This window comes from Corvus hawaiiensis, chromosome 12 (genome assembly GCF_020740725.1).
Source record: "Corvus hawaiiensis isolate bCorHaw1 chromosome 12, bCorHaw1.pri.cur, whole genome shotgun sequence".
NCBI classification, from domain to species: domain Eukaryota; kingdom Metazoa; phylum Chordata; class Aves; order Passeriformes; family Corvidae; genus Corvus; species Corvus hawaiiensis.
In genome coordinates this window covers 7,615,204-7,640,275 of record NC_063224.1, presented here as the reverse complement: position 1 = coordinate 7,640,275, position 25,072 = coordinate 7,615,204, and the positions used below count along the sequence as shown (strand labels likewise).

Here is a 25,072-nt window from a genome sequence, read left to right as displayed (position 1 = left end):
ACATCGACACCGGCGACCGGGGAGGGGGGAAGGCGGAGCACCTTGGTACCCGCATCTCGGCACGGCTCCGCTCGGCGTGGCTTCGCGCGGTACTGCGCGGCACGGCTCGGGACATCGTGCTGCCTGGGTAGGCTCCGCTCGACTCGACTCGGCTCGGCACGGCACGGTTTGGCTTGGCTCAGTCCTGCTCAGGAGATTGTGCTGCCTAGGTAGGCGCATTCAGTGTTGCTTAGTCTGGCATGGCTCAGCTCAGCTCGGGACATGATGCCGCCCAAGTAGACACAGCTCAGCTTAGAACAGCTCAGGACACCACGCCGCCTGAATATGCACAGCTCAGCTCAGCATGGCTCAGGATGGCTCAGGACGTGATGCCACCCAGACAGGCACAGTTCAGCTCAGCACAGACCAGGACATGATGATGTGCCAGGCAGTCACAGTTCAGCTTGGCTTGGTTTGGCTTGGCTCGGCTCAGCTGAGCTCAGGACATTGTGCCACCTCAGTAGGCATGATTCGGCTCAGCTTGGCATGGCTCAGCATGGCTCAGTCTTGCTTGGGACATGATGCCACCCAGTTAAGGCACAACTCAGCTTGGCACAACTTGGCTTGGCCCAGGTCAGCTCAGCTGAGCCCTTCTCAGTATATTGTGGCACCTCAGTAGGCATGATTCAGCTCGGCACAGCTCGGATTGGCTCAGCTTGGAACAAAGATAGGTGCAATTAATCTCAGCTCAGCTTGGTTCAGCACAGCTCAGGACAGCTTGGGGCACCCAGGTAGGCACAGCTCAGTTCAGCTTGGCTTAGCACCGCTTGGGATGTCGTGCCATGTACAGGACAGCTCAGCTCATCTTGGCACAGCTCAGGCCAAGATACCACCTAGGCAGGCACAGCTCCAGTTGACACAGCTTAGCTTGGCTTGGCTTGGCTCAGCATGTCTTGAGACATCATGCTACCTAAATAGGCAAGGCTTAACTCAGCAGAGCTTGGCATAGCTCAGCATGACTCAGCTCAGCATGGCTTAGGACGTCGTGCCACCTAGGTAAGCACAGCTCAGCTTGGCTCAGCTCAGCTCAGCTTTACACAGCTCAGCTCATCTCAGTGGTTCAGCTTGGTTCAGTACGGCTTGAGATGCACCTTGAGATGCACCTAGGGCACAGCTCAGCTCAGCTTGGTTTGGCAGAGCTTGTGACGTTGTGCCGCCACTCAGGTAAGCACAGTTCAGCTCAGCTTGGTTCAACTCAGCTCAGCTTGGCTTGGTTTGGCCCAGCACGGCTTTGCTCAGTACGTGTCCAGACAGAGCTTCCTGGCAGGAAGTGGCATTGCTTCCAAGGTGGCTTAGCAGGAGGGAGGTTGCCCAAGCCAGAGCCAGTGCCACCAGCACCCATGCCCTGCTGGGACAGGGGAAACATAGGGCATGGCCACCGCCAGGGCCACCCCTCAATCAGGTCTCCCCGCACAGGGTGGTGCCCTCAGACCCTGCTGGGGGAGCACTATATGGGCATTGGGCTGCCCAGGTACTGGTGCCTTGGCCAGCCACCAGTTCCTCAGTTTCTCAGTGCCCAGAGCAGGCAGGTGAGGTGGGAATCTCTCCCAGCTGCTCCCTGTGACTTGGGGCAATGACTCCAGGGGGATCCCAAACCATTTCTCAGCACCCGGAGCAGGCAGCACTCTGCCACTCACCTACCTGGTGTAATTCTGGGGCTGCAGCAGGGTGAGCCATGCTGGAAGGTCAGGTCCTGGCTTGCCCCAGCAAAGCCTGGGGAAGCCCTTCTGTGCAGTGCTGTGTGCCAGGTCCGTGCCAGCTCCAGCGGCTGCTGGCAGGAGCTCTCTGCACCACCTGGCTCCCCCACTACCTGGGGGCAAAGTCCTCTCCTTCCCAGGTTAATTACACAGGGTAATTGCTGCCTCTGGGCTCGCTTTATTAAGCACCTGCTTTAATATTTCACCAAGTCTCCGTACTCGGTGATTCTTTGTGCGTCCCTGCCGTGGGCCTGACTCTCGGCACTCTCCGCGTGGGCTCTCGTGTGCCATCATCAACACTACTCTCCCTTCCCGGCGGAGCTGGGCCCTGCCAGCTGTGCTACCATCAGCACCGGCCACCCCAGCAGACCTCACAAGCCCTGTCATGGTGGTGGCACATGCCAGGGATGCCTGTGCCATCCTTATTGGAAACAGCCTCCCTGGTACTGGCAGAAAAACACATTTCATCAGTGGGGATGACAACGGCTGCAGAAGTACAGTGTCAAACAGGCTGGGGTGGTTTGGCTGGGGTGTGGTGGTGTCACCCAGCTGAGTTTGAAGTGCTCAAGGGAATGTTGGGAATGCCAGCAAGGTAGAGGAGGAGGAGGAATGCTCCCAACAGCATGGCCGCGGGCTCTCCCATAGGAATCTGCTTGCTTGTGGCCCTGGGCTACTGAACCTGGTGAAAACAATAGAGGTGGCCACAAGGCAGAGCCTCAGGGTACTTGGGCTCTGAACAGGACCCAGTTAAACCTTCATCACACATCACTTCACTGGGGCTTGAAAAATCCTGTTGGAGAAAGGATGTTTTCCATGAGAGACCATCCCTCACTGTTCTGGCTGAGCTGCAGGTGCTGGGGTATGCAAGGGAATGGGGACAGGGATATGGTGCTTTGCAGGGAAAGCCAGAATGCAAAGTCTGTACCCATGATGGTGTTTCACAGAGATGGTAGATGTGGCCATTCCCAAATTGCAACAGGAATTTCCACAACACCTTGAGAGCTGGGTTGGATGTCCATCTGTCCGTCCATCCATCCATCCCTTCCAGATCTCCTTACACATGGTCTTGGGATGCCCTCCTTGTGGGACACCTCAAGATGGGCTTGTAGATAGCCGTGGTGTTCTTTGTCATACCAGTCAGGGCTTTCTGTGGGTTTTCTCACCACAGGTCCAGCGTGCTTCATTTGCTGTCTCTGGCCGCTCCCCAGCTTTGCCCCAAAAGGCTGGTGTGCAGTCAGGGTGACTTTGGTGGCTATTCCCTTGAAGACAGTGCCTGGCCTTGTTCATCTGCCCATTGCCCAACCCGAGGGTGCCTCCCAGCCACGCCGTGTTGTTGGGAAATGCCGGTGATAGCCCCATTACCTTTTGACCTACTTGAGCTCTTCCATACCGTTCTGTTAATAACAGCTCACCTTTCGCAGGGGAAGCAGGGCTGGTTCAACCACAGCCACCTCCCACACCTTTCCTGGGGCTGCTCAAGCAGGTCCCTGGGAGGGGGGACACACACACACCACATCTTCCAAGTGCTCCCCTTGCCCTAGGCTGTTCCTCCAGCTCCTGGAGCCTCCCATGACTAACAGGTTTTGAGATAATTGTTCCACTCCCTAATCTGATCTGCAGAAGATTCATGACATTGTTTTCAAAGTGCCATAAGCCATTTCCAGGGGCTCTAAGCCCATGAGGGTTGTGATTCATCCACATGCTGCTGCCACAGGTACTTAATCTTCTTCAAAACAGCAAGTCCTTCTTCCAGGGCTATTATCTCCTCAGGAAACACCACCCAGTCGAGCGCCTAACAGGGCACTTTGCCTGTTCAGTGCTGATGGATATTTGTGCCAGCTCTTCCTTCCTCACACAGGCCATGAGGTACAGTCCTTCCCTGGGAGCAGTTGTCTGAGGAGAGGGGACCATGGGGCTGAAGCCTCCTTCAATGTCACTTGAGGGGTGGGTAGCCACCATGGGCTGTCAAACCCACAGGAAAGGGGATGCTGGACTAAAGGGCTCCTTGTCTCCCACACAATGTCCTCAAAGAGCCCTTGAATGGACGTGGGTGAAGATGTGAGACACTGGAGCCCATTGGTGCCTGAGGCTGGAGACAGTTCAGAGGTGACAAAGGCTGTTGCACCACCTGGAATTAACTCTCATTTTGACCCAAAGCATCTTGCAGAGGACAGTGATTGATTACTCCTGGCACCAAATATTTGTGTCCTACTACTGAACTTGTGCAGTTCTCTTGGTTCTGATTGAACTTTGTTACCACAGCGGGAACTCTGTTCTTGTGGCTTTCTTCTCTAGGGAGCACAGATCCACAGGTGGCTGTGATTCAGCTAAGCCAGCCTCGGCTCCAGGAAGCCTGTCCTTTACCCAACAACATCCCTGTGATCCTTTCCCAAACCTAAGGCACGGGAAACTGAGTCTAAAAAAGCCCAGCCTGGAGGCACTTCCCATGGCACAGCCAACCTGAGCCACAGCCTCCATAGAGCCACCTTAGCTCCTTGCTCTGGGATTTTCTTCCTCTTCTTCCCCAGCATTTTCCATTCCTTGTTTCCAACTTAATTGAGAAAGGATTTCTTTTGATCTTTCCTTACGTTTTCCAGCTGTAAATCACAGGTCACCTTTGGTGCCCATTGTCTGCTGCATCTGATGCCATGTTGGTGGAATCAGCCTGAGCCCCAGGCTTTGATCCTCAGCTGGATGGTGGGCACGGCCCAAACCTTTCTCCAGCGGCTGGGCAGGACCTCCTTGGTCCTGGGATGCTGTGGCTGGAGCAACTCCTTTGGGGAGTACCAGGACTGCTCCCCAGGACAGCCTTGCTGGCAGCATGGAGCATCCAGCCAAGCACTGACCCTGGGTTTGGCTCTTTCCAAACCCCTTTGTCTTCAGAACATTCCTGCCTCTGACTTGTTTTTTCAGGTTGTGCACAATCTGCAGGTATTTACAAAACACAGCTCTGTTTCCAGCCGCATTCATGGCTTTGGGAGGTTTCACCTTCTGCCCTGGTGAGGGCCTTGTGTCACTGTGCCTGCACAGCCTTTGGCTGCCAGGCTTTCTGCATCACAGCTCCCCAAACCTGAGCTGATTTTGGGCTGCAGGGACCTTGCTCCTTTGGTGTGGCTATGAAATGTTAGTGATACTCCAAAGTGATTCCCTCTCCACTAATGCCTAGTGCTCTCCTGGGGCATGTGTGGTACCCATGCCAGCCTTGCTTTGCCAGCCCAACATCGACCTCCCATCTCCCATCTCTTCATACCCTTCACAGAGTCTGTACCTCAGCATTGGGGTGATGGGGACAGGGGAAATGCATCTCCCTCTTGGCCACAAGACAGATGCCAGGGGAAGCCAACTGGAACATGCTCCAGGTGACATCCTGCTCCCTCTGCTCCTAGGGAAGAGGGCAGTAGGTCACAACAGCTGTGACCTGGTTCCCATCCCACACCTCCATCCTGCTGGGGAAGGTGATTGCAGAACGAAGCATGTTGTCAGCCTGAAGTTGCTTAAGAGGGTTGAGGCCAGGAAGTAGAGTAGGTGTCCTCCAGCTGAGGCAGGAGGAAGAATTTTTGGGGGGGGGTTGATGATCATAATGCTTCTGGAAGGTGGTCAAGGTGCACCAGTGCTTGCAAGAAGTGCTTGAAATGGCTCTGACCTGGGAAGAGAAGAGAGGTTGTGCTGTCACTGATGGGAATTGTGCTTCCCACGCAAGGTGGTGGGGCTTCATGGCAACCACGAGGCCAGGACCACAGGCAATCCCCCACCCTGAGCTTGGGGGTGGCATTGGGGACATGCCCATGTAGCATGAATCTGGAGCTGACCTCGGAGTGTGGCAGCAAACAGGACCCTGTGCTGGGACAGTCCCATGGAAAAGGTGGGATGGAGAAGGCAGGGGACATCTTCTATCACAGCAAGGATGGAAGACACAGAAGAGGGTAAATGCAACATAAAGTGGAGCCAGGCTCGTTCCTGCTGTCCCCTGCTCCTCCCCACTGCCTGGAAGGGGGCCAGGGCAGGATGGGGCCAGGGACAAGCCCTGGAGACACAGCTGATCATAGGGGACAGGAGCCTGTCCCCGCCAGCCAGACAAACAGCCAGGACCAAGGACGCGGCTGTCATTCAACAGGAGACATGAAAGAGGCAGGATGTGTCGCTGGGTAGGGGGAGCAGGGTGCAGCCCGGCCGGGTGCCAGGCAAGGGACAGCAACAAGCTGAAGGCCAGCAGCGAGTGCCTGAAGAGCGGCGGGACACCGGGCGTCCTTTCGGGACGTGAAGCGTCCTTTAGGGTGGCCTCCCCGTGCGTGTGGCCACCGTGCCCCCTCGTGGCAGCGAGACACAGCTCGTGGTCGCGGGCTGGCATGGGCATGAAGGCAGGGATGGAGATGGGGAAAGGAATGGAGGTGCTGGGTGCCACGGGGTGCCCTGGCAGGGTCACTTCATCCCACCTCGAGGAGCCAACTGGGGATGCAGCACGCCAACCCCATCACTGCTGATGCTGCTAAAGCCACACATGCCCCAGGTCCCCACCAAGCCTCGTGTGACTGCCACAAACCCGCCTCAGCTCGCAAAGGTGCCTGCAGGATCCTGCCACCCCCTCTCCTTCCCAGGGGGTCACCCCTGCCAGTTGTATTTTTGGCATAAACCACTTGTGCTGTGGCCAAGCCAAGCACTTCAGGCGCCGCTCAAGGGCAGCATGTGTCCAGGGCCAGGCTGGGAGTCCTGGAAATAACACCAAGGCTGAAAAAAAAAAAGGTGGAAAAACCCAAACATGTTCCCCTGCACCCTGCCTCAGTTTCCCCCAGCAAGCCCTCAGGAGTAACAATCCTGGGATTGTGACATGTGTAATGTCACTTTAGGTACCTAGAGTAGGTGCAGGAGTCAAGAAGGTGCTTTCTCAACCCTTTCTCCTTCCTCCTGTGTCTCGTTGTTGCCTGTCATAACCTCTTTGTCCTGTTTTTGCAGCCCCAAGTCAAGCACCCAGAAGGCAGGAAAGCCAGACCACATCTTGGGGCACTTCTGGGACACCTGCAGCTCTCAGTGTGGCATCTTGCTGCTCTCAGGGCCACTCAGGAACATCTCAGACACACTGCAAGCTGGAGCAGGCTGGCATGTCCAGCCTCGTGGGAGAGAAACAACCCTGGGCAGAGATAGCCAGGAGGAAAAAGCTGCCCTGCCCTGTGGAGTTCTTCTTCATTCCTTGAACGCCACAGAGACCTGCTGTGCGGGGTTCAGGGCTGGAGGCAGCGCCAGGGCAGCGCCGAGGTGGAGCTGTCATGATGGATGACATGACACCATTCCCAAATGCCTCCACCACAGGTGACAGTGCCCAAAGCACCGCAGCTGGCAGAGGGGGATGCTCAGGAACGGTACCCACCTGTGAGGAGCATCACAGCTAGCACCCAGTGTGGGGTTTAATCTGTGTCTGGCATGGCATGAGCCACACTGGGACAGGAGGTGGCAGGAATATCTCCTAGGCTGTCATGGGGACAAGCAGATGCTCTCCTTGATGCATTTATAGGAACAGGCAGCCAAGCACAGGTATTTCCGAGGCTTGCAGCTGGGGGACACATGGCTGCTGTCCCCTGGACCTGCTCCTAGAGGGGAACAACCACCCTGCCTCTGACCCAGGTCTGGGTCTGGCTAAACTCTCCAGGAGAGGTTTGTAAAGGAGAAGTGAGGTGTGAGATGATTTTACTGTGCTGTGGCCTTGTGCTCGAGCCGCTGCTCCTGCCCTTGAGTGTGCAGCCTTGAGCCTGGCAGCAGTCCTTGCTCCTTTTGGAAAGTCCCCCAGCTGTCCTGGTACAGAGAGGACTGTGCTGTCCCCAGAGGGACGATGGTGCCTGCAAGCCACAGGGCTGGCTGAGTGCTTGCCCCAGGCAGCAAGGCTGGGGATGCAAGAGGAGAGATACTGGCTTGGCCAGGGAGTATCACAGAATTCTGGCCTCTCAGGTACAAGAACAAGAGATGCTGGCAGCATATCAGATCATTTTATTGCCACAGCAGCCGTGGGCCAGACTCAGTTCCCAGAGGGGGTCTGAGTCCAGCCCCTTGACCCTCTAATACTGTTGAGAAGATGAACCCTGAGCCTCCATGCATGGGTGCTGAGCATCCTCCATCCCGGTTGCCACAGAGCAGCTCTGGGGCATCACTCCCATCCTGCTGCCTGCACCCCCAGGAGCTGGAGGCCAGCAGGGAAAAGTGAGGCAAGGCCAAAGGTGCGTAGTGTCCTGGAACCGCAGGGGCTGCCACCACGTCCTGCCGGGGGCTGCTGGCAGTAGGGAGCAGCAGGGGCCCTCTCGGCCCCCTCAAACCTCCATGTCAGGTGCCCGCCCCAGGCCCAGTGCCTGCACCAGTTCATCGCTGAGCCCGCTCTTCAGCGTCCGCCGCACTGCAGGAAGAGGAGAGTGCGGCACTGGCAGCACGAGCAGCACTGGGTGCCAGTCCCCATGCACTGGGGGCCTGCCCAGGCAGGGCAGGGGTAATGGGGTGCAGTGGCACAGACTGGTCTCAGGGTACGTCCTGCCTGGTGGGCTCAGCATGGCAGGTCATGGATGGCCCATGGGGAAGGAGCCAGACAAGGCATGGGAACAAGGACACAAAGGACAAGGCATGAGGACAGAGCACAGAGACATGGAGATGGGACGAGGCATATAGACAGAGTACAGAGACATGGAGATGGAATAGAAGGCAGGGACAGAGATGTGAAGGAGTATGGGGACTGGGTAGAGCATGGGAAGAGAGATACAGAGATGGGACAGGGCATGGCAACAAAGAGAAAGGGTAAGGGGACAGGGACACAGAGCTGGGAAAAAGCATCTGGGCAGGGACACAGAGATGGGACAGGGACATGGAGATGGGACAGAGTACAGGGACAGAGCGTGGGAACAGAGATGGAACAGGGCACAAGGACACAGGGATGGGACTTACAGGATTTCCGATTGCCACGGGACCTCCTGCGCTCTTTGTTGGGGCAGGGTCGGGGGTTGGCATTGTGAGTCACTGATTTCACCAGCCGGTCCATGATTTCATCTGAAGCATCATCGGGGGAGCTGGGAACATCCTCCTGGGCTGGAGAGCCCTGGGTTGGGGTGCCATACCCAGTTCCTGTATGGGGACATTGAGGATGCTGGCACCAGCTGTTCCCAGCCAGCTGGGCATGCCTTGAGTTCCTTTGCCATCCTGCTCCTACCCTGGCTGGCTCTGCTGCGGCGGGCAGGGATATCTGTGGGGGAGGTCAGCACAATCTTCATGCTCTCGTGACCCGCTTCCATCTGCTCCTTGGGGCTGCTGGACACCACGGCAGACGGCAAAACTGCCTCGGCAATGCCAGAGAATTTCTCAGTCTGCAATGGGAGGAGAGGTTGGTGTTGGGGACATGGGGAGCATCACCTCCTGGTGGCACCCAGCCGAGTGTCCCCGTACCTCGGTGATGAGCCGTCCCCGGGTCTTGCTGCGCTCGCGGTGGGCAGCACGTTTCTTCTGCTGCTGCAGGACACGCTCCCAGCACGTGCGGTACTCCAGGGCGAACTCCCGCAGCAGTTTGCAGATGGACGTCACCTTCACGTCCCGCGCCGCGCTCACCGGGTACCCCAGGTACAGCACGAAGGAGTGAAACCTATGGGAACACCGGTCACAGTGGGCCACCAAACAGACTGCGAGGTTCCTGCTGTGTCCCCAGGCCACCAACCTGTTGAGGACACGCCTGTGCACCACCTTCAGGACGATGATGCGCTGAGTGCTGTCCTTGAGGAACTCTGTCAGCTTGGTCTTCAGCACTGGCTTGGTCTCATGCTTGGCAATCACCTTCAGGTTGTGCCAGGAGGCCCTGCACCTCCGCTCCAGCTGCACCAGGCTGTTGGCCAGCTCTTCAAAGTCAATCTGGAAGAGTGAGATGTCAGTCCCTGGCCATGCTGGTGTAGCTGGGCAGCCACAGGACCCACACCCTATCCTTGCCCGGGTTCACCTGCCTTGCCTCACCTTGGCGGAGCGGGTGATGGAGGCAATTTCTGAGTAGAGGTCAGTGGTTTCTGGGAACTTCTCTACCACCATCTGGCAGAGATGGTAGAGCAGGGACTGCCGGTGCACCGTGTCCTTCACTTCCGAGACCTTCTCCAGGTAGCCCAGGTCAAAGCCTCTGCTCTGAAACCCAATGGACTTAGCAGGGACTCTCTTCCCTACTCCAGCAGACATCCAGTCTGCAGACCCACTGGGTCCCCACCAACACCTCCCAGCTCCCCATGGACCCTTCTGGGTGCCCATGCTGCATGGCTGGTCCTCACCCTGCTCCTCACCTGGGAACCATTCAAGAAGTTGCCCATAGCCAGCAGTGTGGCCAAGATGCACTTGAATGTGTGATTTCTGGCCAGCTGCTCCATGCCTACCTTCAGATCAAAGAGCGGCTCTGCGATCTCCTGGGTGAGGGGAGAAGCAGGTGAGATCCCTTGGCCACTCTCTCCTTTGGGAACTTCAGCATTCACCCATGAGGACAACCACCTCCTGGTCAATCCAAGCCCATGCTTGCCTTGGGGACCTGAAGCCCATCCCCAGCCAGGATGGCACCTCCCATGTTTGGATTTGACTGGTCCTCACCAGAAACATGCTTGGCTCAGTGCTTAGCACTGCTGGGGTGTCAGCGGTGGGAGGGCAGAGGGGAGATGGGGTACATGGCTGCGTACCTGCTCCAGGCTTTCATAGTCCAGCTTGAAGGCCCAGAGCTGGAGCCTGGCTGTGAGGTCACTGATGGAAGACAGGGAGAGCAAGAACTGCTCTGCAGAGCCCAAAGGCACGTCAGGATTGGCCAACTGGGCCTCCTGGATCTTCTGTTTTTCCTCCTCAGTTGGGACCATGGTTAGGATTTTCTAGAGCAGGGAAAGAGGGATATGTCAGACTCCACGCACGGGATGTGTCATCCCAGGCAGCATGGCTTGGAGGTCTCCCAGCCTGGGGAAATGACCTGCTGAGGACCTCAGAGGAGCCGAGCTTGCTTCTCTTGTGCTCACCTCAATCCCTTCCTTACTGACCGCAAACTCATCAAAGTTGAGCACAGCTGTCTTGATTATATGGATGGGCGGCAGCACGGTGAGGCCAATGTTGATGGCGTTGCTCCTCTTGGGGTCCAACACCACCACCACCTTCTTCCCATCGATGGCTTTCTGCAAAGAGGACAGGATGGACGGGGACAGCCAGGCAAAGGGCTCACCCTCATGAACTTATCATGAACACAGACCATGCAGTGAGCCAAACCAAATCTGTGCACTGCACATAATCATCCCCATTGAACCTCTGGGCTGCTGGTGCCCATCCTCGACACAGGGTAAGGGTGACAGTGCATGCCGAGGGTCCCCACAGGAACCCACAGCCTTCCTCCCACTCCTCAAGTCCCCTTGGCCAGTGGATGCCCACCGGTACCTTTGAGGTTGGCGCTTCCTTTGACCGTGACTCAAAGAGATGCTCCAGTTTGGCAGCATTGACCTCGACATTCTGCAGGGATGCCCAGAGTGTCCCCTGGCCGAACTTGCCAGGCCCCACAGTGCTATCCAGCTGCTTCAGCTCCTTCCAGAAGAGCTTCACTGTCCTCTTCTTCTTGGCCTGGGAGGGGCCATCTGTTGTTGAGGGGCCTGGCAGCCCTGGCGGGGGTGGGCAGCTGGGGACTGCAGGAGGTGGAGGTGGAGGTGGTGGGCAACCAGGGATAGCAGGAGGTGGAGGTGGTGGGCAACCAGGGAGGGCAGGAGGTGGAGGTGGTGGGCAACCAGGGATGGCAGGAGGTGGAGGTGGTGGTGGTGGTGGACAACCAGGGAGGGCAGGAGGTGGAGGGGGAGCCATGAATGTTCCAGCACTCATTGCTTCAATGCCAGGATGGAGGAAGGATCCGTTGGTCATTGGCCCCGTGTCCAGGATGTCAAAATCTTCTTCTTCCCCCAGATCAGTGAAGTCCAGGTCCTTGATCTTCAGCTGCACAGGGATGGTCTCCAGGCGCTCCCATGTCAGCTCTGTGTCCTTTTTGATGGGCATCATCCCAGTGTTCTCCAGCTTCTGCGTGTGGGTCTCGGCATCTATGCTGGACACGGCACGTACCAGCTTGGCATGGGCACTGGCCACTGGCCCATCTAGAGCCCTGCCACGGAGCCGGCCACTCTCCTGATCCTGGCTGCTACTTCCCTTGGTGTCCATTTCCACCTTGTCCTGGATCCGAGGGGGTAAAGGTATTTCATGGAACACCTTCTCCATTTCCGACTCCGAGGAGCCCTTGGCATAGAGCATGTCCAGCATAAACTTGGTGTCAGAGGAGATGGTGCTGCAGGAGTCAGTGGTGTCAGGTCGAGCCAAACGAGACCCTGCAGGGAGAGAGGAAGAAGCTGGGACACTCTGCTTGGAGGGGGCAAGTGGTGCTGGGCTCCACGTGGAGTTGGAGTCCTGTTCCTCATTGGGGTGTGCTCAGATGCCTTTTTAGCAAGGTGCTACCTCCAGCTCCTCCAAGGCTCTGTGTATCACAGCCATGGGATGAGGACAGAGGGGCCACTAATCCCCACCCCAGGGACCTGGATGAGCTGGGAACACACACCCTGGCAGCACCTACTTATGCTGGGTGGCTCCATCCTGGAATCAGAGGTGCCGTGGTCTCTTTCCCATGCAAGAGCAGTAGGATGCTCCAGTGTAGTATCGCTGAGGACATCGAGCCGTCCCTTGGCCATGGAAGAGATCTTCTCCTTTTGGGCTGCAGCCAGGTTTTCCAAAAAGCGAGCTCTGCAAGATGGGGTGGACATTAGCTGGGAGCAAAGCAGGGATGGGGACAACAGGGATAACCAGCACACCACACCATGCCACACTGCACAGCCAGTCCCACAGCACAGAAACCTCCTGCACTGGCCACACCGCATCAGGGACACCGAGGATTCAACCTCCTCTGAGCCCTGCAGAGAGAGGCAATGGCCCCATGGCTCAGGGACAGGGTCACTGCAGCCCCATGGAAGCTGAAGGCTTCTGCCATCAGGGTGCCGCTGTCACCAGTTGGTCCCAAAAGACCCGGTGCTCACTGCAACCTTCATCCAAAAGCTGCAAAACCCAGGAGGGCACCAAGGCAGGGACTTGAGGGCACGCTCCTGCTCCTCATTCCCTGTGTGGCCGGAGCCCAGATACCTCCAGCCGGGCACCAGTCCAAGGAAGCGCATGCCTGGAGACACACGCATGCCTCTACTTACTCAAACTTCTTCAAAATAGGCTTGTCCCCATGCAAGGAGGGGGCATCCTCCCGCCTGAGGGAAAACAGGGGTTAGCCCCCGCTGCTGGCAGCCCCTTGGGGCTTGTGTGTCCTGCACACACCACCTGGCAGCCCTCCAGCATGGCCCCAGGGTTCATGGGGAGCCAGGAGAGCCCTGGCGAGTCCCCTCCTACCCAGGCAGCACATGGCATCAGGTGCTGGAGAGATGGGAAATCGTCTCCTGCACCAGGCCAGGACACCTGGAGCAGGCTGTGCCACCCCCAGCAGGGACACCTCACCCCAAAGCGGGAATCAGAGGGTGCCATATCCTGTGGGGTGATGGGGGAGTGGGTTGGGGTCCTGCAGATAGGACTTGAAGGGGAGAGGCGAGGGATGGGGGCAGCAAGGTGGGTGCAAGCACCCACTGCCCCCAGAGCATCATAGGATAGGGCAAGGGAGAATTAATAGCACATTAAGCTGAAACAAAGTAGGTTTAAATTGGGTATTAGGAAGAAATTCTTCCCTGTGAGGGTGGTGAGACACTGGCATGGGTTGCCCAGAGAAGCTGTGGATGCCCCATCCCTGTAAGACAAGGCTGGTCTAGTGGAAGCATTGGAACTAGAAGATTTTTAAGGTCCCTTTCAACCCGAACTGTTCCAGGATCTTATGATTCTATCATCATGCTGGGAGGGAGCAAGCACGTGCAGAGCCCAGGCACTTACCAGACAGGGGCAGTTTGGTGCAGCCTGCAAAAGGAAAGACAGAAAGAGTGGGCAGAGGAGAGGGCAAGCGTGGGCAGAGAGAAGAATGAGGAGGAGCTGGAGCAGAACTGTGCATGCCCGAGGGATGCCTTGGAGCCCCTGGCTGGACCCTTTGACACCTGCTGCTCCCCCATACATATCTCCAGCTCCAGTGCCCTCCCAGACTGCTTCCCCCTGGGAAAGGCAGAGTGTGCCCTGGGATGGACACACCTCATGCTCCTGGGAGCCCATCCTGCTGCCCTGGGAGACCTCCATGCACCCAGCCCCTCCTGGCTCCTTACTTGTAGACACTGCGTTCTCCTGGGCCCGGGGGCTGCTCCTTCTCAGCCGCGGGGGAGGCCAGGGCCAGCCGCACGCTGGACGTGCTGTTGTAGATGCTGGTGGGACAGGGTCTGGAAGAAGGTGACAGGGACTGAGAGCAGGTCCCACAGGGCTGCTCTCCACCCTGGCACCAGCAATGGATCCAAGTGCTGTTTATGCAGCATCTCAGTGTCTCCACCATGCCAGGAGCATCCCCACCACAGACCACCTCCAGCTGCACTTACTCTGCTGGGCTGGTCGGTGCAGGGACAGGCAGGGTGTCCTCAGCTGGGGCCTCCTTTGGAGTGCCAGGAGACCCCAGCAGTGGCTGGGCATCAGCACTGGCATCCTGGGAGCCACCCTGGCATCGCCACCCACGCCGGCCCTCGTCTGTCCTCCTCCGCTCTTTGCGTCCCCCTGGGGGCGGCTCTTCCACATCATCCTCCAGCTTGAGAGCACTCTGTGGAGGGACCAGGGTTATGGCACTGGGCACAGCAGCATCCCTGCCACCCCATGCACCCACCCTCCCTGCTGGAGGCAGGCAGCACACGGCCAGATCCTGCTGGAGCCCTGCTCACCTCGTAGAGTGTGAACTGCTGCTTCAAGTCGAGGTCGGTGCCCTTGCTGCCCAGGTACTGCTGCACCACCTGCTCCATGCCCTGCTGCTCCAGGCAGTCGGTCACATCGTAGAAGGTGTCCTGATCTGGGAGGGCTGCCAGTGTCTGGGCAGAATCAGAGGGATGCTGCTGGCACTGGGGTGATCCACACTGAGCCCCACCAGTGTGGCACCACGGGGACACCCTCACAGACCTTGTTGATCAGCGTCATGGTGAACACCAGCAGCTCCGTGTCAGCCCCATTGCGCTGCCCCAGGATGGCCATTAGGTTGGACCATGGACAGGCACCTGGGAAAAGAGGCACGAACAGGTGACATGCAGGCTGGGAGGGGACACTGTCCCCCAGCAGGGACCTTGCAGGAGGCTGGAGCTGCACCTACCTCTCGCCTGATCCACGGCATTGACGGCGCGGATGAGCAGCAAGGCGTTGGGCTCTGTGTACTCCACAAACACCAGGAGCAGCTTCAGTGCTGTCTTCACCACCAGGCGAAACTGGGACAAGGGATGGCAGCTGGGACAGCAGCAGTGGCAGGAGCCTGCCAGCGTGCTGCTGGGACACTGTGGGATGGCTGTGCCCATGCCCCAGGACTGGGAGCTTTGCCGTGGAGCCAGGGACCTGCAGCTGTGAGGCTGACGGCCAAGAGGCACTGGGAAGGGACCTGGAGCAGGAGTGTCTTACTCAAGCTCTGTGCCTGGGAATGTGGTCACATCAGGACAGGGAGCTCTGCAGATCCTGGGTGACTTCCAGATGGGTGGGAGTAGGACCCAACACAAGCAAAGGTACCAGGGTACCAAGCCCAGAGGCAGAGAGTGAAGTACATCCTCTGAGGGATGGTGCAAGGGAACAGCCACAAGCAGGGAAGGGGGTGCAGTGGAGGGCACAGACAGCTCCCCAAGAACAACAGGCACTCACTGGGCTTCCTGACAGCGTGTACAGCCACTGGACAGTCTCGTTGTGGTTGATGACACCCTGCATCCCATCCATGAAGAGCATGATCTGGCTCAAGGCTGCAAGGCAGAGAGTGGGCAGGCTGACGGTGCAGCAGGCAGGGGTTGGGAATTCCCATCCCTGCACAGCATCACCGCAGCAAGGGCGATGTCTGGCAGCTGGGAAGGCAGAGTAGCCCTGGCAGATTTGCTGGCTCACCCACCGTGAGTGCCAACATTCCTTCCTGGGGATAAGCATAGAATTGTGGAATGGTTTGGGTTGGAAGGGACCTTAAAGACCATCTCATTCCAACTCCCCTGCCACAGGCAGGGACACCTTCCCTTAGACCAGGTTGCATCAAAGACTCATCCAACCTGGCTTTGAACACTTCCAGGGATGGGGCATCCACAGCTTCTTTAGGCAACCTGCTCCACAGGTGCCCTGTGCCCAAATACCAACCCCGGAGGATGTAATTCTGGTAGTTCTGGTCAGCTTCTGCCCCCACTTTGATCAGGCATGTCAACCCCTCCAGGTTCACGAACTCTGGCACCAGGTCCTTGTCCTCCTGTGGGGAGAAGGCCAAGTGTTACCACAGTGTGGGGTGGGCAGCCAGCTCTGGGGGAGCCCCTGGCCCCCCACTGCACCAGCACCACCTCACCTGGAAGAGCTGCTTCAGGGAGAAGAGGGACCTCCGCAGCTCCGGCCCCTGCGAGTTGTACAGCTTCTCTGGGAGGAAAGGAGAGACGTGGTGGGAGGGGCTCACTGCTGAACCAGCACTGCTTCCTGGGACAGCCCCGCATCCTGATCAACCCCCGTGCCCCCTGCCAACCCCTGTGCCGGCATCGCCCCAGCTGTGGGACGCACTGGCTGGAAGCAGCTGCTGTTCCACAACTACATATTTCAGCTCTGCCACTTTCTTATTTCCTTTTTTTTCTGACCAGATATGACAAATATCCCCTTTGGTTTCCTGTGCAGAACCTAAACATGAACACAGGCAGGAGGCTGAGCTACTTTTAGCCGTCTCTCCCTGGGCACAGCCATGCCATGGTCCCAGAGTTCCCAGCAGCCCCGGGGCTTGGGAAAAACCGCAGGATGAGGATGGGAAGGATGGTAGTGTGACATGGGTTGCTTGGGGGCAGGACTGTCACTGGGCTGGAGACTATGTGCTTATGGGGGTGATGCCTGCAGGCAGGAGCCAGCATGGAGCAGCCAGGGCATTGGGAAGCTGGAAGGCCCCATGAAGACACCAAAGCCATTGGGAGCCAGCACTTCCCACATGCAAAAATTGAGTTAGCCATGCATCCCAACTTATTTGGGTCAGGCTTAGAGCTGTAACAAGCCAAAAACAAGATGTCCAAGTAGTCCTCCAGATATGCCCTGTAAAACACAGTGTCCCGGCAGCCTCCTCCACTCGCTTATCAGCTTGTCAGACAGATGAGAGGGAAAGCAGGGCAGCTGGGAGGGAAAGCAGAAGAGCTCAGGGTTCAGACAGAGCCTGGGAACTGCTGACAAAGAGCATGACCATGACCCTGACCCTGGGCTTCCTGCCCCTTCCCGCATAGCTCAGCTGCAGCCCTGCACAGCCAGCCCAATGCCCATCTGGCATCACTCTGCTCAGTGCTTGTTTTCCCCCTGCCAAAGACAAAAAAACGTCTTGAGACTCCTGAATATTTTGCAGGACCTCAGAGCAGGCTGCCTGAATGATGGCAGCACTTTCTGCTGCGCAAGAGCCCTTTGTTTATGTCTTCGCAGCTATATTTAGAGCTTGCCTGAATGACCCAGAATAACTGCAGTGGGCGGTGGGCTCCCAGCCCAAGAGGCAAAAGTCCTGATCTCTGAGGATGGAGGGGATTAACCCAGCGGGTACCCCATGAGGACCATGCCCCCTGATCCCTGGGAGGGGTTATGGGGTGGAAGCAGCCCTCTCCATCATAAAAAGCCTGGCCACAACTCACTGCCGAGGCCAAACCTCCACCACCCAGGGCAGTGGAGCTGCTGGAGCAGCCTGAAGGAGGGAGCAGCCCCAACTCACCGATGATGGCGTGGACTCGGACGGAGAGCTGCGTGCGCAGGATCAGGGTTGGCCGTCTCCCCTTCCTAAGGTGGAGGAAAATGCAGTGTGAGTGCCTGCAGTGGGATCACCACAGCCCCTGGCTCCTTGCCCCTCGTGTTCACACACATGTGGAGTCCCTGTGTCCTCTTCCCACAGGGCTCAGGTACCCCATGTGCCTCACCTGACCTCCTCATAGAAACCCTCCAGATCATCCTTCTGTTCCAGCAGGGACAAGTCAAGGTCCAGGTAGTGTCCAGAGGGCGAGACCTGCAGCGTGCAGTCCTCCAGCTGGGGATGCAGACAGCCAGGCTGAGCGCCCACGCCCACCACAGCCCTCCTGGCTCCCAGAGCATTCCCAGGTCACCCTCCTGCCCACACCAAACTCAGCTGGCAGACACATCCTGGAGTGGGGTGGCATGTCCCACTTGTCCCCAGCCACTGGCTCTGCAGGGAGATGCCCCAGCACCCTCTGCCTCAGCCTGGTGCTAATTGTGGAGAAACATGGAGCCCCAGGCTGGAAAAGGCTGAGTGAGGGCAGTCCTGCTGCCATTGAGCTCCTCGGCAATCCCTGGGTGGGAACCATGGTGAGAGGTTGATCGGCTCCCTGAGGCTCCCCTTAGTCAGCAGGGTGCGACTGGGGCAGGATCTGTCTCCTCCCAGGACTGGCAAATTGCCCCCGCCTGCAGGGATTGGGTCTGAGGGAACTGTCAGGCACTCAGCCCAGCCAGGGAGACCCCAAACCAGGGCAAATCCCTGGGATGTCCCCTGGATGACACATCCTCTGACTCAGCCCACAGCCACGTGGCATCTTCCATTGAGATGGGGATAAGCACAGCCCTGAGACAAGGCTGGGGCGAGGGCATCTACCCAGAAAGTCCATGCACAGTGCCTATGGTGCACAGCCAGTGGGCACGGCACCCACAAAGTCCCTGAGGTGCCCTGGCACCAGCAGCACCCCACAGCACCCAGGCAGGTCTTTTGGGACCCAGGAATTCACCCTCGAGGCATGAGTAGAAGCAGAGGGAGGGCAGTGTCAGCACCCTGCCTCCTCTGCACATCTGGATCTGTTCCTAAAGCATTTGCAACTCCCTTGCCCCACCCTCGCCCTGCTCACCCCACCTCCAAGGAACAGATCTGCGTGGCAGGAGCTGAGGACCAGGGATAAAACTCCATTATTAAAGCTGCTCGTGGTGCAAACAAGAGCAAGCAGCGCAAGCAGCAATAGGGGAGAGAAGTGGGGAGCCATCAGCCATCTAAAACCCCACCTCAATTTCAGCTCCAAATTGCAAAAGCTCCAAGCACAGTCTTGTGGCTGAGGAGCTCAGATGGGAACAGCTTCTCGGCCGTTCCCATCAATGCCTTTCCCCACCGTGGCCCTGGAGATCCCACAGCAATACTGGGTATGGCTCCTGCATCTCACTGAGGTTCCTTTCCATGACATTCCCATCTCCTTGCATCCCAGCATTGTGCACAAGCTCACACATATGAATTCACTGTGAGTGTGACGTTAATACCAGAGGGCAAAGTAAAACGCCACGGGCATTGAAGCAATTAATGCTGACCACGCCTCAGGATAGCAGGCAATTTGGCAGGGCACTGTTGTTGGGTTGGACGGTGATGTGTCCCACTCCACCTCCTGTGGTCACTGGCTACGCCAGCCAGCCATGGCAATGTGCAGCAAACACAGGCTGCTGGCAGTGGGCAGGTACTCCTGGCTGCCAGCTCTGCCTTCACAGCGAGAGTCCCTAATGCTGACCCCACAGAGGGTTTGCTCGCTGGGGAATGCTTCAATGCCTCCACTGAGACAGGCTGTCCTGCATCCCTGCTCTACCTGGACATCCCTGCATCCACCCAGCCAATCCTGCATACTCCTGGGCATCCTCCCAGACATCTCTGTGTCCTCCTGGCCACCCCTGCATCCCCATAGGCATCCCTGCAGCCTCCTGGGCATCACCTCAGGCATCCCTGCATCCACCCAGGCACTCAAACACAGCGAGAGCAGATCACCTCCAGTACAAAAGCCTTGCCTTCTCTGGGCTGCCACAGCCCCAGCAAGCCAGAGTTAACATCCCTAGCTCCTTCGGGGCTGGTGACACGTCCCAGCTGGTGGGGGGAGGCCAAGCCCCTGGGACCTGACCCCGTGTATTTCCCGTGTGAGCTTGGCAACGTTTCCCACTAGGGATGCTCCAAGCACTGGGCCCTGGTTTGGCTGTGGCCCCCCTGGCAAACACCATCCCCTGGGGATGGAGAGAGGCTGTCCCAGGCTCCTGCTGCCCTGCCAAAAATCCTGGGCAGCACTTCCACACCAGGGAGCACCGACTGCCCCAGGGCCAGGGGTTATTCGGACAAGGGGTTTATACCATGTAGGATCAAGCTGGGATCTCAGTGTCGGGCTGCTGGGGGCAGCAAGTTGGGGTCACAGGTTACTGACGGCTCCCAGTGCGGGGTGGCTCTGATCCACCTCTCTCCTGCCTGGTAAACCATTATAAAATGAGCCAGACTTTGATGGCAATGGGGACTTAAGGGCAAAGCAGAGCTGGGAGAGGAGAGTGTCCCACGCTCACACATCCAGCCCACAGCTCCTGGGAGTCCCAGCCATCCTGCAGCAAGATGGATGCCCTTCACCCATTCACGGGGAGGTTCTGGGGTCTTGCTGAGGACACAATGCTGGTGCCAGTCCTGATGGGTGACAAGGACCCACGACCTAAAAAGGTTTCTCTCTCTGTGTTGAACGCCCCATCCCTGGAAGTGTTCAAGGCCAGGTTGAATGGGACTTGGAACAACAGGTCTAACGGAAGGTGTTCTTGCCCATGGCAGCAGGGTGGAACAAGATGATCCCTTTAAGGTCCCTTCAAATCCAAACCATTCCAGGATACAATGGGGGTGTGATGGAGACCTCCCCACCTCCAATATGGAGACATTGTCCACACACAGACGAACTCACACCACCCACCACAGCATCACATTTTCCTGCTCACCCCTATCACACCATCCCCTACATGGGAGGATGCTCCAAGGCCAGGCAGCAAATATCCTCTTTATCTGCCAGCAAAGGAAACACTTTTACTCCCTTGTAACACTTTCTTTTTGCAGTAACCACAATTTCCCAACATCGCTGCCTCTCTTCTACAAAGGCTATGGGGAAATTACAGAAAAAATGTATTATTTAAATATAGTAGGCAGCAGCTAAACACAAGGCACCGACAGGTCAGAAAGCCCTGGCATCACCAGCTGCTGCTCACCCTCCCAGAACACCCAGGGGCCGATGGTTTATAGAGCTACCCTGCAGGACCAACTCCAACCCCAACCTCAGCCAAGGGCATTCACCACAATTTAGTTGCAGGGCTAAGAGGGGTGTCCACTGCCAGGGCACCCAGGTGCTGTCCCCTGTCCACTCCTGCATGATGGATGGCAGCAAGTGGATGAGAACACTGCCACTGCGGGGGCGGGAGATAAAACCCAAGCCAGGAGGGATCTCTGGAGGTCACCCAGAGTTGCCCCAGAAGTGCAAACTTGCTTCCCCCTTGAAGCTCCTCCAGCTGGGCTCATTGCTCATTAGTAAATCTCTCATTGGTCATCAACAGATCGGTGGCAGCAGGAAGATCCCAGTCCTAGGCAGCAGCTGGAAAAGCCATGGCATGAATGCCTGCCTGCAGCTCCCTCCCCAGGATCCATGCAAGGATGGTGTTGGGAGCTGGGGAGTGCTGGGGGCTGCTGAGCACCAACACTCAGCACTAAGCAAGCAGCAAATTAGGGGAAAGCAGTGCCACTGATGACCCCTCCTCACCACTTTTGTGCCTTCCAGAGGTTAGTGGGGCAAAGACCCTCACCGAAGCCCTCCTCAAGCCTGTTAGGAAACAGAACGCAACAGGGCTGTGGGATGGGACACTTCACACACGGAGATTGCCCCACCAGCACTTTTATCGAGCACAAGAGCTCACAGCAAGCTTATGGCACTGAGGCCATCGAGCTGTTTGCTCTTCCCAGATTTCCGGGGGAGGAAGGAGAAAGCAAAACTCGAGCCTGAAGGGTTTTGCAATTGTTTGGAAAAATCCCCAGATTCAGAGGTGAGATAGTGCTCAAGGGAGGCAAGGGAGTGCAGGGGCCTTTGGGGACATAAAGGACAGCCAAAAAAACCTGCCCTGTCAAAACCTGCCTGAGGTTCAGAAAACGCCCACGCCCTGCCCAAGCATCACCCAAGGGTACTAGAAAAATGCTGGAAAGCAGGAGAAGATAGTATCAGCCTGGAGGCAAACAATGCAGCAGCAGCAAACAAAGCGGGAAGGTATTTCCAAGCACAAACACACTTCCCGGAGAGCATGAAAAAGTCATCAGCAACAGGTCGTGTTCAGGGAGAGGAAGCACCAAGGGTGTCATGGGGCAGGACAGGCCGTTCAAGGCAGCAATGCCTGCACCAGAAACCTCTTTCTCATCATCTCTAAGCTGTTCCCAGCACAGGGAGCTGCTCTGCTGGGCCCAGCAAGGGCAGGACTCAGCTGCTCTCCCATGGCGGCTCATCCCCTGGCTGCCTGCGGCTCAATCCTCCTCCTCCGATGAGCGTAACCCCAGCCCAGCTCCCTCCTGATTGCTGCATCCTCTTCCCAGTGCTCTGCAGGTCCAGGCATGCTGCCCAGCAGGACAAACCTGGCACCAGGCATCTCCAGATGAATTTTTTTACAGCCAGTTCCTTGGGAAAAATCCGACTGTTCATTTACTAATTTTAGCGCGGTAACTAATGGAGCTGAGTGCTACCTGGCACAAAGGGCACCAGGGGAGCCTTTGGCTGGTCGTGCCAGGGGAACTGGCTGCATGGCTCCAAGGGTGCAGCTCTGAATTTGGACTGAACTGGATGGTTTGGGAGACTGACCTCACTCCACAGGCTGTAAATCCCACTGCAGGAGGCTCCCAATGAACACGTTTGCTCATGCAAACCCCAGCCAGCATCCCAGCTTGTCAGGTGGGGCATTTTGCAGCCCTTGCTGCCTCCGAGAGCTCCGTGTGGTAAAGGCAGCATGGTTTATAACCTACATAATCCAGAAATCTGGTTTATAAACCCAGAACAGGATCCTGGCTGTTCAACTGTTACTTCACCAAGGGTCATGGGATGGTATAGGGAAACTACAGGAAAAAATATCCAGAGCTTGGCTTGGGCAGAGAACAGAGCCTGAAATCCCAGGGTCAACACACTTCTGCTGGGCACAGGACCTCCTTGCAAAGCTCCTGCCCTCGGGAATGCAGTGTCCAGTCTCCCCTCCCCCTCCCGCTGCCCCGTGCCACCATGGCAGCACTGCGGGCTGGCGATCCCGTTACAGCCAGGTCCTGCCCAGGGAGCACAGCACACGCCTGAAATTTGAGTTTGCTCCATTCGTCATGTCTCCAGGCTGTTTGTTCCCAAACAAACTCCCTTTAGTCACCGCCTAAAAATCCCATGATGGCGACAGCATGAGACGCTACTTCTTTGCTCCAATAAAAATGAAAAGGGGGATAAGGGGGAGGTTTGTTTGGTGCAGGGAAAAGTCTCAAAGTGATCCCCTCTCCCCTGGCAGGCCAGCAAGTTCAGTGTCGGGCACACGGAGCTGATTTTCCCCCTCCTGCTGCCCCATCTCTCTGCTCCGGCTCTGACTCCACAATCCCCCAGCCAGCGTGGGTTCCTGCCTCCCTTCCCTGCACTCCTCTATTGCTGCAAGACGGAGATGCTCAGCTACTGCCAAGCTCTGCTGGGTCTCGCGTTCCTAAAGAGGAAAACAAAGCTGAGAAGGATGCTTCGAGAGCATCACACCCACAGGAGATACGCTGGGAGGTCCCCTGTCTCCCCTGTCTCCTCCACTTCCCAGCCCGACTCAGGCTTGAGGACACACAAAAAGACACGGTGCCTCGCTTCCCATTCGGCCTCCTGCCTTCCTCCCACCTGAAGGAAATTGCTCAGCATGAATTTCCGTATTGCTCTCTGGTGACAAAGCTGCTGGCGGACCGGTGAGATGAGGGGCCGGTGAGGGGCTGCAGGGGCTGGTGGCCCCCTGCCCCCAGCTTCACCTCCCCAAGTTCCAGGTGCCGCAGCAAGCAGGAACACTGCAAAGGTCCCGAGGGCTGGGGAGCCGGTGCGCTCCGCTCCTGGTTGCCCGCGTGGAAGCGGGATGCCGGTGGGGAACGCGCTGCCTGGCTCAGCCCCGACCACACGGGGATGGACGCCTGCCGTCATCCTGCTTCCCCCTGTCTGGGTTCCTGCCTGCTCTGAGCAAACACATCCTCTTCCTCCCCGCCGACTCACTCCGGCCGGCCGAGGCTGGCATGTCCCGCGGGGGCTCACCAATCCCGCCGTGACTCACACCGGGAGCGCTGCCCGGGACACAACCGTTCGATCCCTCGCCCCCCGGTCCCCTCTGGCCGGTAATCCCGTTCCCCGCACGGTGCTTTCCCCGCCGCCCGCCGTTCCTGCTCACCGGCAGCGGGGCCCCGACCAGGCGGTGCAGCGCGGGCAGCTGCGCCCCCAGGGCCAGCGCCTCCTCCACGGCGTAAACCGGGGCTCGTCGGGGCTCCGGGAAGCTGCCGAAGGCGAAGGGATCCGCGTCCTCCAGGTACTGCACCCGGCATGGCACCGTCGCCTCCGCCGCCTCCGCCACCGCCATGGCCCCGCCGCCGCGGCCGCGCGCGACGCCGCACCCGGGGCGGACACGGCCCCGGCCCGGCCCCTCCGCCTCTCCCCGTCCCGGGAGAGGCCGCTCGGTGCTCGGCGCGCCCTCCCGCGGGCGTCCGGAAAGGATGCTCCAGGCTTCGGGATGCTCCAGGCTCTGGGGGGCTCCACTGGGACGCTCTGGCATCAGGGATGCTCCAAGCCTCGGAGGGATGCTCCGGGTTCTGGGGACCTCTATCAGGATACCCCGGCGTCGGGGATATCCAGAACCCAGGTTGCTCTGGCGTCAGGGGTGCTCCAGGCCCTGTGGGGCACCACTGGGATGCTCCAGGATGCTCCAGGCCCCGTGAGGCTCCAGGCTGCTCCGGGGGGCCAGGGTCTGATCGCCCCAGGTGAACTGGAGCATGGATGGGCAGCTGGACTCCATCTCCCCATCCTGGGGCAGGGGGAAAGCAGCACAGGATGAGCTTCCTGGATCCAGGGGTGTTGTGGGGCTGCCCTGGAAATGGGACGTGCTGAGCTCAAACTGCAAAGCAAAGCTTGTGTAAAACCCATTTTACTTTCTCTTTGACAATGACAATGTTGGATGTTGGACAATGACAATTGTTGTTGGACAATGACAATGATCAGATGTGGTGGAGCAGTGGGCAGGGAGCTTTCCCCTTGCTCCTGCCTCCAGCCTGCGTTCCCCAGCCGTTGGCTTCTGCTGGCAAACATTTGTAGCACATTTGTACCCAGGCAGAGAGATGGGAAAAGGCGATGCCACCGAGGCTACCAGGGAAGTGTCCTGTGGCCCATTCCTACCTGGCCAGTGGGCTCAGCCTGGCACTCAGCATCCGAGAGTGCCCATGCCATAGGCAC

At 57.9% G+C, this 25,072-nt stretch overlaps 1 protein-coding gene across 1 annotated transcript; it reads right to left on the bottom strand.

Moving 5' to 3' along the window:
• Positions 1-7,689: 7,689 nt before the first annotated feature.
• FHOD1 (formin homology 2 domain containing 1) lies at positions 7,690-24,241 on the bottom strand. The gene is made up of 22 exons (XM_048316883.1): positions 24,021-24,241; positions 17,762-17,868; positions 17,560-17,624; positions 16,186-16,253; positions 15,987-16,092; positions 15,513-15,607; positions 14,980-15,091; positions 14,793-14,887; positions 14,561-14,704; positions 14,228-14,442; positions 13,964-14,074; positions 12,301-12,467; positions 11,133-12,058; positions 10,724-10,876; positions 10,400-10,582; positions 10,016-10,135; positions 9,702-9,863; positions 9,412-9,602; positions 9,147-9,339; positions 8,914-9,067; positions 8,652-8,828; positions 7,690-8,112 (listed from the first exon to the last, which is right to left on the bottom strand). The coding sequence occupies exons 1-22, from the start codon at positions 24,204-24,206 to the stop codon at positions 8,030-8,032; spliced, it is 3,813 nt and encodes a 1,270-aa protein (XP_048172840.1). The 5' UTR covers positions 24,207-24,241; the 3' UTR covers positions 7,690-8,029.
• Between the last annotated feature and the right edge of the window lie 831 nt (positions 24,242-25,072).